The sequence below is a fragment of the Lutra lutra genome, chromosome 9 (genome assembly GCF_902655055.1).
Source record: "Lutra lutra chromosome 9, mLutLut1.2, whole genome shotgun sequence".
In the NCBI taxonomy this organism is placed as follows: domain Eukaryota; kingdom Metazoa; phylum Chordata; class Mammalia; order Carnivora; family Mustelidae; genus Lutra; species Lutra lutra.
The window spans coordinates 35256549-35268260 of NC_062286.1; the positions used below are offsets into that span (position 1 = coordinate 35256549).

The 11712-nt window shown below is 46.8% G+C and overlaps 1 protein-coding gene and 1 pseudogene across 1 annotated transcript in view; both read left to right on the top strand.

Annotated features, from left to right (window-relative positions):
• The window catches only part of NEURL3 (neuralized E3 ubiquitin protein ligase 3), a 6007-nt gene extending 3646 nt beyond the window's left edge, over positions 1–2361 (top strand). The window contains exons 3-4 of the mRNA XM_047747116.1: positions 842–910; positions 1550–2361. Coding sequence (XP_047603072.1) covers positions 842–910; positions 1550–1716 — 236 coding nt within the window. The 3' untranslated portion in view covers positions 1717–2361. The remainder of the gene's footprint in view (positions 1–841; positions 911–1549) is intronic.
• On the top strand, positions 2073–7994 carry LOC125109792 (glucose-6-phosphate 1-dehydrogenase-like; annotated as a pseudogene).
• The last annotated feature ends 3718 nt before the right edge of the window (positions 7995–11712 follow it).

Genomic DNA, 11712 nt, shown 5'->3' on the forward strand with positions numbered 1-11712 from the left:
AGATGGACAAGACCCAGTCAAAGGGAGGGCAACCTTGTCCCTAGAGAATGCTAAGAAGATATGACTAGTACTGCAAACATCTGTTAAAGGGCTGTTTCCCAAAGGGACATTTGGAGACTGGGTTTTGCTGTCTAAGTAGGAGTTTGCAAGAGTCAAGTGTGGAGAGCAAAGGTATGAGGGTTAGAAGCACACAGGAAGACCGCTCGTGCGGGTAAAGTCAGCCCTTCCATCCATGTGTGGAAAAACAAGAACCATCCCTCCCAGCCACCTGGAAGGAGAGTGGATTTCAGGGACAGTGGATACAAGAAACAACCATAAAAGGAAATATTGGCATTCCTGTGCGGGTCCTCCAGGGTTCTGCACAAGCAGACCATTCCGCCCCGTTCCTTCCCCTCCCCCGGCGCCCCCCCCCCCCCCCCCCCGTTTTAAAATTGCTTGTCACAGCTGCTGAAGCCTCTCCCCTGGGACCCTGTTTTGGTAGGTCTAGTGTGGGTCCAAGCACCTGTTTTCCCGGCCTTTGGGGGGATTTTAATGCACGTCTGGGTTTAGGAAGGTCTATAACGCTGAGGGTCTCCAGTCAGGCAGCAACAGTAGGGCAAAGAGAAGATGTCTAAAGGAGGGGTTAGGGTGGGGTGGTTTAGGAAAAAGAATATACAGCCTCATAAATTCTCTGCTGGGTTAAACTGGGAAGGGATGGCTGGGACCCTAAGATCGGTTGGGAGCTCCGGCACTGCAGCCCAGGGAAGAAAGCCCATGGAACTACCCAAGGGGCTGGTGGGGGTGGGGTGGGAGCACCCTGGCTTTGCTTTCCCTGGGCCCTGAGTCTCCCTCTCTGCCTCAGATACCACAGCCAGCGTCATCCCCTCCGCCATGCCACGGGCCTTCAGCAATGAGACTCTGCAGCCTCAGGGTGAGTGGCTCCCCCAGCCCCAGGGACTCCTGGGGACTCCAGCACCAGAGGCACCAGGAGAGGCCCCAGCTCTGGGGGCTCACAAAAGTCTTTCCAGGTCCACGAGTCTCCCACAGGCTTTAGGCCAAAAGATTTGGCGCTGCCTACGGGAAATCTAAAAACAATTTAACAGCTCTGCCTTCTAGAACATTGGCTAACTTTACAAGTTACAAGAGCACATTCATGCACAAATAATGTTCTTTTGTCCCTGCTTTAAAAAGCAGTCCGTGTTCATAATGAAAGATTGGTCAAGCAGAAATAAAATAAATATTCAAGAATAAATATGGAAATTTTAAAAATCACCCATTACCTCTTAGGTGGATTTGCACCTACAGTTTTGTAGTCCTATATCTGTGGGGCAATTGTGCTCTGTTTCCCTTTTTTACTAAGTTGGAATTTTATGGTATATATATGTATGTACATGATGGTTTTCATCCCAATTTTTTGTTTTTTTCCATCTGATTATGTTGTAAGCATTTTCTCGTGAGGTTAGTATTTGTCACAGTAGGACTGTATGGTTCTCCGCCCTGTAGTTGTAGCGTAAGGAGGGGGCCCACCCTTTGCCTCCCTGTGTCCCAGCTGTGTTGTGCCCTTTCCCAGCCACAGCAGAACTGGAGTGCATCATCTGCTTCGACCGTGCTGCCAACACCTGCCTTCTTCCCTGCAGCCACGCATACTTCTGCAGCTCCTGTGCCTGTCGGGTCCTCAAGGACTCAGCCAAGTGCCCTGTGTGTCGTTGGGAGATCAAGGCCATGGCCCCCGCGTGAGGTCCCCCCACCCACATTCTGGAGGCGTCAGAAAAGCTGGTCAGCAGCAGGCCTGGCATGAAGAGGGCAGCGGGAAGGCCATGGTGCTTCCCCCCACCAAAAGGTCATTGGGGCCAGCCCCTTTTCCTGCCCTCAACAGAACTGTCTCCCTGGTGCTTCAGCACTAGGCCCTCTGCTTAGCCAAGTTCATTTGTGCCCAGGGTTTGCCAAGGCTTTTGCCTAACCACCAGGTGCAGCCACCGTAGACCTGACCAGCAGTCCTGGTCCCCATAGGTCACGTCAAGGAGAAGGGCCATTGTTCAGAGATGGGGCAGCCTGATCCCTGGTTTTAGAGTGGAGGAACCTCTGCTATGGGCATGGATCTGGGAGAAGCGCAGCCCATCCCGGGGTATCAAGAAGCCGGGAGCAGATGCGGGTAAGCTTCTGGATGGCATGTTTACACGCCTGTGTAGAAGCTGAGTCACCCCTGATAAGCCCTCCATAAAGCAGATCGGCCTTTAGCCACCCTGCCCGCCTCGCAGGGGGATGGCGGAGTCCCAGCAGACAGCATCTCTGAAGACATTCGCGCACACGGGACTGTGATGTTGTGACGGTGTTTACTTTGCCAGTTTCGGAGGGGTCCAAATAAAGTTTGTCTCTTGTGAATGATTTTGTGATGAGTACGTCCCCTTTGCTGCAGTTGGGGCAGGGTATGGATGGAGCCGTGGGCTGTGGGGATGCTAGGGCATTTGGGAACATACCCTCTGTCCTCTGCAGACAGACCCTAGGCTTGTGGTGGACGGGGTAGGGCTCAGTCACTCAGGCCTGTGGACTTTATTCTGTTGAGCACAAGAAGGGGACAGCTCTGTGCTCCCAGCCCTGAAGTCACAGCCAGGCTTTGCCCTTGCCACCCTTAATCTGAGTGGACTGCCAGGAGGCTCTGGCTCCCAAAGGAAGGGAGGAGTTGACCCGTGAGCCCCACCCCCACCCCCACAGCAGGTGCTTGGGTTGGGAAAAACCATACCTATTACTTTGCTGCTGTTCCTCGCTCTGGGGCTAGTGGGGAGGTATCTCCTGGAAGAGAGGACTAAAAGGGTGGTTCCAGCCTATTGTGCTCAAAATTGTTATCCTGGGCACTTTCATGGATTGCCTCCCTACCCACACTATTGCCAACCAGTGGGTCAGGACACTGGGTTTGGGGACAGTGGAATAGCTTACACTCTGGAGTGGGATCACCTCTCCACCACCCACGAATGGTCTAACCTTGGTCTTGTGACTTGACTCCTGTGAACCTCAGTTTCTTCATCTGTAAAATGGAAATAAGATCATTTTCTATGCTGGTAAGTGTGAGAATCTTGAGTATGAAACTTGTAGCTTAGATGAAGTATTCAAAATACGGCATCTCCCTTCCCCTGAAAAAGGCATCTCCTAAGGGGAAGCAGCCAAGAAATCGATGGGCTTAGGTATCAGGGATCTGGGTGTGAGTCCTGACAGCCCACTGACTTTTACCAAAGGCCCCCATGTCATCCCCAGCATCTTGGAACGATTCCTTTGAATCCCTTTTTCACCCTGTGTCTTTTTTTTTTTTTTTTTAAGATTTTACTTACTTATTTGACAGAAAGAGATGCAGTGAGAGAGGGAACACAAGCAGGGGGAGTGGGAGAGGCAGAGGCAGAGGCAAGCTTCTCGCTGAGCAGGGAGCTGGATGTGGGGCTTGATCCCAGAACCCTGGCATCATGACCTGAGCTGAAGGCAGACGCTTAATGACTGAGCCACACAAGCGCCCCGCTGTGTCTTCTTGTTTTTAAATCCAGATGCCTCTAGGGCAAGGGCAGTGCTGTCATCCTTTTTCCAGGGAACACCTTCTTGTTAGTAAACACCCGGGCAAGCTTGCTCTTAGAAATGATCTCGAACCAGAGCGGGGGACTTCTGGAATGGTGGAGTAAGGAGTCCTGTAAATCCATTCTTCCAAGAAATCAAGAAAAATATCGACAAGATTATAAAATCAACTTTTCCACAACTCTAGATTACAGCAATCTAACGAAGGGTTTATCCAAGAGAAACCACACAACTTTGCTAAGAACCATGGGGTCTGTGGGGCTTTAACTTGGCCTATTGCCACCCCTCTAGCCCCATCTCCACAGTGGCCTTGAAAACCAGCAAGCTTAGCAGCTGCTAGAGGGGACAGATTGGGTTGGGAGTACTGCAGAAAGTTCCATCACCCAAGCATCATCACTGTTTGACCTATATGACAGTTCATTGGAAAAGCCTGATCTACAGAGTGTTATTATTTAATCCAAGTTGAAGCTCTCTGCTCAGGAAAACCCCTATTTCCAGGGCATTTGTTAAATGTAATCAGCTTCAATTGCTTAACCTCACAGCTGCCAAAGACTGCGATGCCAGTTGGGGGGCAAACATGAGCCCAGCCAAAAATTTAAAAAGGAGATCTGAGAAATTGGATGTACCTAGGGGAATTTGAAAAGCTCTGGTGTATTTCTGGGGATCTCAAAGACTAAGACATGCATGGTTTGGAAAGGCCTGATGGGCCCCAATCTCTCACTTCTGGCTGACCTTGAGGTCCTGTACAAGCAGGAAGTAAAGACTAAGACAAAGCTGTAAATACTTGAACATTGAAAGCATGCCTCAACCCCAGAGCTCCCAGGCAAGAAGTGGAAGATTTCTAGCTCAAAGCATTTAAGTAAATCTCTGTAATCATTATCTGACCATTAAGCTAACCCAGTGGGGACATCAGTGGCTGCACACTACAGAAATATAGACCTCACGGAATAAGTCCAGGAAAATCACTGAATAAACAAATATACAGATAACAGTAGTAGTAAAGCCTGGCAGGGGTGCTGGTGCTGGTGGTGCTAGTGGTGTCTGTATTCAGAGTTGCCATATTATGTTACCTACTGGATCTGATTTTCAAAGAGAAAAAAATTATATATCTATATATAGATATAGATATAGATATATATGACTTATTTCAGTCTCTAGAAACTGCCCTTGAGGAAGGCTAGATGTCAAACTTACTAGACAAAGATTTTCTTTTTTTAATTTTAATTTCTTTTTTTTAGTTTTTTATTTTATTTTTTTAATTTTTAAAAAAATGTGTTTTTGAGAGTGCATGTGCATATGAGTCATGAGGAGGGGCAGAGGCAGAGGGAGAGGCAGACTCCCTGCTGATGAAGGACTCAGTCCCAGGACCCTGAGATCATGACCCAAGCCGAAGTTGGACGCTTAGCTGACTGAGCCACCTAGGCGCCCCAAATTTTTGTTTTATTTCCAGTATAGTTCACATACAGTGTTATATTTAGTTTCAGGTGTACAATATAGTGATTCAGCAACTCTCTACGTGACTCAGTGCTCATCACGATAAGTGTACTCTTCATCCCGTTCACCTATTTCACCCATCCCCCCACTCCGTAACCAGTTTGTTCTCTATGGTTGAGAATCTGTTTCTTGCTTTGTCTCTCTCTCTTTTTCCTTTATTTTGTTTATTAAATTCCACATGAGTGAAATCACATGGTATTTGCTTTCTCCAACTTATTTTACTTAGCATTATACTCTCCAGCTCTACCCATGTTGTTGCAAATGGCAACATTTCATTCTTTTTTATGGCTGAATAATACTCCACTGTGTATATATACCACATCTTTATCCATTCATCTATCTATGGACACTGGGCTGCTTCCATAATTAGGCTATTGTAAATATTGCTGCAATAAACATATGGATGCATGTATTCTCTTGAATTAAGTATTTTGTATTCTGTGGGTAAATATCCAGTGGTGTGATTACTGGATCATAGCATAGTTCTATTTTTAATTTTTTGAGGAAACTTCAAACTGTTTTTCCACAGTGGCCACACCAGAAATGCACTGCATTCCCTGCAACAGTGCACAAGAGTTCCTTTTCTCCACATCCTCACCAACACTTGTTTTTTTTTGTGTTTTTGATTTTAGCCATTCTGACAGGTGTAAGGTGATAGCTCATTGTAGTTTTGATTTGCATTTCTCCTAATGATGTGTGATGTTGTGCAACTTGTCATGTGTCTGATGGCCATCTGTATTAGACAGAGCCTTTATTTTTTTTAGATTTGTTTATTTGTTTGAGAGAGAGAGTGCATACATGGGTGAGAGGAGCAGAGGGAGAGACTAACTCAACCAGACTCTGCACTGAGTACAGAGCCTAAGGCAGGGCTTGATCCCATGACCCTGAGATCACTACCAGATCCGACACAAAGAGTTAAACTCTCAACTGACCATGACACTCAGATGCCCCTAAATCAGCTATTATAAATATGTTCAAAGTATTAAAGTAAACCATATCTCAAGAATTAAAGGACAACATGTTATCAGTCTCACCAAATAGAGAATATCAGTAGAAACAGAAATCATAAAAGCAACCAAATAGAAATTCTAGCGTTGAAAAGCATGATACTTGAAAAAAAAATTCACTTAGAGGGGTTCAACAGGAGATTTGAGCTGCATGAGAAAGGAGCAATGAACTTGAAGATAATGCAGATTATTTAGTCTGAGGAAAAGGAAAAAGATGGCAAAAATGAACAAAGCCTTAAAGACCTTAAAGACCTGTGATGTACCACTAAGTGCTCCATCATACACATAATAGAAATACCAGAAGGAGAACAGAGAAAAGGGAAGAAAAAAATAGACCAAAATTTTCTAAATTTAAGGGCTTGTCCTGCCCCCAGGGAAGGGGCTTCTGAGGCTCCACCCACACCTTGCGTTCAGCCGGTCTGCTCAGCTGGTCATAGGCATCCCCAATGGTTAAGGAAGGTGGGGGGTGTGGCGCAGCCTAGGGAAGAGCTGTACCAGGGTAATGTCTTCCGTCAATCTGACACACGTATCTTCATCATCATGGATGCATCAGCCAACTTAGCCAAGAAGATCTACTCCACCAACTGGCAGTTGTTCCAGGATGGCCTTCTGCCCAAAGACACCTTCATCGTGGGCTACACCACCTCCCACCTCACAGTGGCAGACATGTGAAAACAGAGCGAACCTTTCTTCAAAGCCGCCCCAGAGGAGAAGCCCAAGCTGGAGGGATTCTCTGCCCACAATTCCCACGTGGCTGGCCAGTATGATGACACCACCTCCTACAAGTGCCTCAACAGCCACATGAATGCCCTCCACAAGGGGCAGCAGGCCAACCACCTCTTCTACCAGGCCTTGACCCCACTTGTATACGAGGCGGTCATCAAGAACATCCATGACACCTGTGTGAACCAGACAGGCTGGAACCGTGTCATTGTAGAGAAGTCCTTTGGGAGAGACCTGCAAAGCTCCAGCTGGCTCTCCAACCACATCTTCTCCTTCTGAGAGGACCAGGTCTACCTCATCAACCATTACCTGGGCAAGGAGATGATCTAGAACCTCTGGCTGAAGTTCGTCAATCCTCAGCCCTATCTGGAACCAGGACGACATTGGAGCTCTTTGGGGTTGAGGGCCGCAGGAGTTACCACAATGAATTTTGGATCATCCAGGATGTAATACAGAAGCACCTCCTGCAGATACTATGTGTGGTGGTGATGGAGAAGCCGGCCTCCACTGATTCCAAAGATGTCTATAATGAGAAGAAGTGTTAAAAACAGATCTCAGAGGTGCAGGCAAACAATGTGGTCCTGGGCCAGTCTGTGGGGAACCCCAAAGGAGAGAGTGAGTCCATCAAAGTGTACCTTGATGACCCCACAGTGCTCTGCAGGTCCACCACTGGTCTCTTTGCGGCCATTGTTGTCTATGTGGAGAACAAGAGGTGGGACAAGGTGCCTTTCATCCTGCACTGTGACAAAGCCCTGATCAAGTGCAGGCCCGAGGTGCATCCACATCTCTGGGACATGGCCAGTGACATCTTCCAGCAGCAGTGCTAGTGCAACAAGCTGGTTATGTGCATGCAGCCCAAAGGAGCTGGGTACACCGAGATGATGACCAAGAACCCCGGCATATTCTTCAACCCTGAGAAATCAGAGCTGGACCTGACTGATGGCAACAGATATAAGAACATGAAGCTCCCCAGTGCCTGTGAGCACTCATTCTGGACATCTTCGGTGGGAACCAGATACACTGTATATGCGGTGATGAGCTCCGGGAAGCATGGTGGATCCTCACACCCCTGCTGCACAAAGACTGAGCGCTAGAAATCCCAGCCCTTCCTGAATGCTTACAGCAGCCAAGGCCCCACAGAGGCAGGTGAGCTGATGAAGAGAGTGGGCTTCCAGGACAAAGACACCTTCAAGTGGGTGAATCTCCACAAGCTCTGAGCCCCAGACGCCCACCCCATCCACCTTGGCCCTGTCTGTCTCTATCCCCCCGACTTGCTTCCTGGCCCAACCCCTCAATCAGGAGGGTTTCAGGACCATGGACCTCAGCCTCACATTCCTGGCCCCTGGCCACCCCACCCAGTCAGTACTGCTGCCACTCTGGGCCTAGCTATATTCCTCAAACACCAAGCACTCCTGACTGGCTCTGTGATTGTCCCCAGCTACCACTGGCTCTGCCGGAGCCAGCTTCTATCTACAGGATGGAACCCCAACAGAAGGAAGTAGGGTGGTTCTTCCACCTGTCCTGGGCTCCTTGCTGCCTAGGACAGGTGTAAGGGATGACAGGGAGGGGCACTGTGTGGGCCACAGTGGGCCCGTGGTGACCTCACACTACTGCTGGCTACAGCATGCTCCTCGGAAGTGGCGGGGGGTAGTTCTTTCACACTATTCTCAGTGCCACATGACATTCCTGGTTACTCACTGGAAGGGACCTCTGTGCTACCCAGCAGTCCCCCATGTCTTGGGCTCCCAAATGTCCTTCTGCCCTACCAGCTCCCCCTACTCCCCCAACTCTGCACACCATGGCCTACCCACTGCAATGCACTCACAGGGGGCCACTCCCCACTGAAAAAGCAGAAATAGCCAGTGGCACAACCCACCGTAACCTCCTGCTATTTAACCCACAAACAGAAAAAAAAGTCTTTAAATGTGATGAAAAATATTAATCTACACATCCAAGAAGATCAACAAGCTCCAAGTAGGATAAGCTCTAAGGAATTCTCACTGAGACATATCAGAGTTAAATTGTCAAAAACGAAAACAAAGAGAGAATCTCAATGACAAGAAGAGGAAAAACTCATCACATACATGGGATCCTCAGTAACTGCTGACTTCTCATCAGAAATAATGCAGGGCATTGAATCACTATACTGTACACCTGAAGCTAATGTTACACTGTATGTGAACTAATGAATTTAAATAAAAAATAATGGGACGCCTGGATGGCTCAGTGGGTTAAAGTCTCTGCCTTCGGCTCAGGTCATGATCTCAGGGTCCTGGGATGGAGCCCCGCATCAGAGTCTCTGCTCAGCAGGGAGTCTGCTTCCCCCTCTTTCTCTGTGTGCTTCTCTGTCTACTTGTGATCTCTGTCTGTCAAGTAAATAAAAATAAATAAGTAAAATAAAAGAAACATTTAGGAACGCCTGGGTGGCTCAGTCAGTTAAGTGACTGCCTTCGCCTCAGGTCGTGATCCCAGCATCCTGGGATTGAGTCCCACATCTGGCTCCTTGCTCTGCAGGGAGCCTGCTTCTCCCTCTGCCTCTCCCTGCCACTCTGCCTGCCTGTGCTCTCTCTGTCTCTCTGACAAATAAATAAATAAAATCTTAAAAAAAAACATTTAAATAAAAAACAAGAAAAGAAAAAAGGACTCATGGAGGCCAAAGTGTAATGGGGTGATATATTGACAGTGCTGGGGGAAAAATAATAATTTCAACCAAAAATAATATAGTGAGCAAAATTATCCTTCAGAAGTGAAGAAGTGAGGACATTCTCAGATAAACAAAAACAGAGCACTCATTGCTAACAGACCTGACCAACAAGAAATGCTAAAGCAATTCCTTTCATATTAAAATGAAAGGATTGATGGGGCCTGGATGGCTTAGATGATTGGGTGGCTGACTCTTGGTTTTAACATGGGCTGTGAGCTCAGGATCCTGGGATCAAGCCTCACCTTGGGTTCTATAATCAGTGGGGAGTCTGCTAGAGGATTCTCTCTCTCCCTCTGCTCCTTCCCCACTCATACTCTCTCTCTCTCTCTCTCTCAAATAATGGATAAATCTTTTTAAAAATATTTTATTTATTTATTTGAGAGAGTGAGAGAGAGCATGAGAGCAGAGAAGGTCAGAGGGAGAAGCAGAATACCCATAGAGCTGGGAACCCAATGCGGGACTTGATCCCAGAACCCCGGGATCATGACCTGAGCCGAAGGCAGTCACTTAACCAACTGAGCCACCCAGGTGCCCCATGAATAAATCTTTTTTTTAAATTACAAAATGAAAAGATTGATCTCAAAACTTTCTCCTATAGGTAGGAAAACTGTGGCCCAGGGAAGAAGAATGGCCTTATAAATGATAGCATGAGAATTAGAATCCTCATTTTAACCACACTGACTCAATTATTTCTTCATTCATTTATCAAACTAACTCCAAAAAATATTAAACACCAGACACTAGAAGTTATTCTACTATAAGAATGGCCTTATCTGCATCCTTCAGTGTCACATGCTGGGGAATAAATAAGTATAGTATAATATGGTAAGTTTGAAAATAGTCTATACAAAAAGCTTGTCAACTTCTGTTCAAGATAGCACACTGAATACATGTAGCTGTTTCTTTTTTCGCAGGTGTCTATAAATTGTTCATAAAAGATATAATAAATCCATATCTTCATTCAAAAACTATAGAGGGAAGTATTTAGTACCATTATAAAAGATGACAGACAGATGGGAACAGATTGAAGATGGAAAGCTTGGGTCAAAATTCCACAGAGGAGTGATCTGCTGCAAGGGGCAGGAGATGTTCTAGGGAAACTTCAAACCCAGAAAAGGAGGACTGGGAGAAGATGGTCCATGCCTGACTGACCATGAATAGTTGGGGCATCACAGAAGGCATGATCAGGAATGTTCATCTCAGGCCAGGCAGTAAGCCAAGGAGGTGTCTTCCCATGGCCAAGAGCACTGGTGGTGTATGTGTGGGTGAGAGAGGCAAGGCAAAGCCCCAAACACTGATGGTTCTTCAGGGAAACAGAAGCTTCAACATCCAGAAGGCTAATTGTTGACTCATCTTGTCCGGCAGCCCATGCCATCCATTTCTCATGATCATATTAAACAGGTGCAGTGCAATTCGCAGATGCCTATCCTACTCCCTCTTGCAAGCAAACCACTCAATCTAACAAGGAATCTTAGTTCCAAGGGGAGTTCATACCCAAGAAAAACCAAGTATTTGAGAAAAGCTAACATCATGGAGGGAAAGATACCCAGCTCAACAAAAGGAGGATTTCATACCTAGAAAAGATAGTTAATAGAGCAGGCAGACCTGGGATTTAGGATAAATATAAATGCAGAAAGACATTTCATTAAAAAATATGGGTAGAGGGTGGGGTGGGGTGCCTGGGTGGTGCATTTGGCTTAGTGTCTGAGTCTTGGTTTTGGTTCAGGTCATGATCTCAGGGTCGTGAGATCAAGCTCCGAGTCGAGGGTCTATGCTCAGCAAGGAGTCTGCTTGAGGTTGTCTCTCCCTCTGCTCCTCCCACTCATGCCCCCTCCCACTCTAAAATAAATAAATCTTTAAAAAAAAAGTCTAGGTATAGAGGCATCTGGGTGGCTCAGTCAGGTGTCTGACTCTTGATCTCAGCTCAGATCTTGATCTCAGGGTGGTGAGCTCAAGTCCCTGCATTGGGCTCCACAAAAGAAAAAAATCTAGGTAACTTTGAAAGTAAAAATTTAGTAAAAACTCATTAGATAGACTGAATAGCAGAAAAATTATAGCTGATAAATGAATTCATGATCTGGAATCAAACAGAATGCACTGCAAAACTACAAAGAGGTGCTTGCTCTCTCTCTCTCTCTCTCTCTCTGACAAATAAATAAATAAAATCTTTAAGGGCGCCTGGGTGGCTCAGTGGGTTAAGCCGCTGCCTTCGGCTCAGGTCATGATCTCAGGGTCCTGAAATCGAGTCCC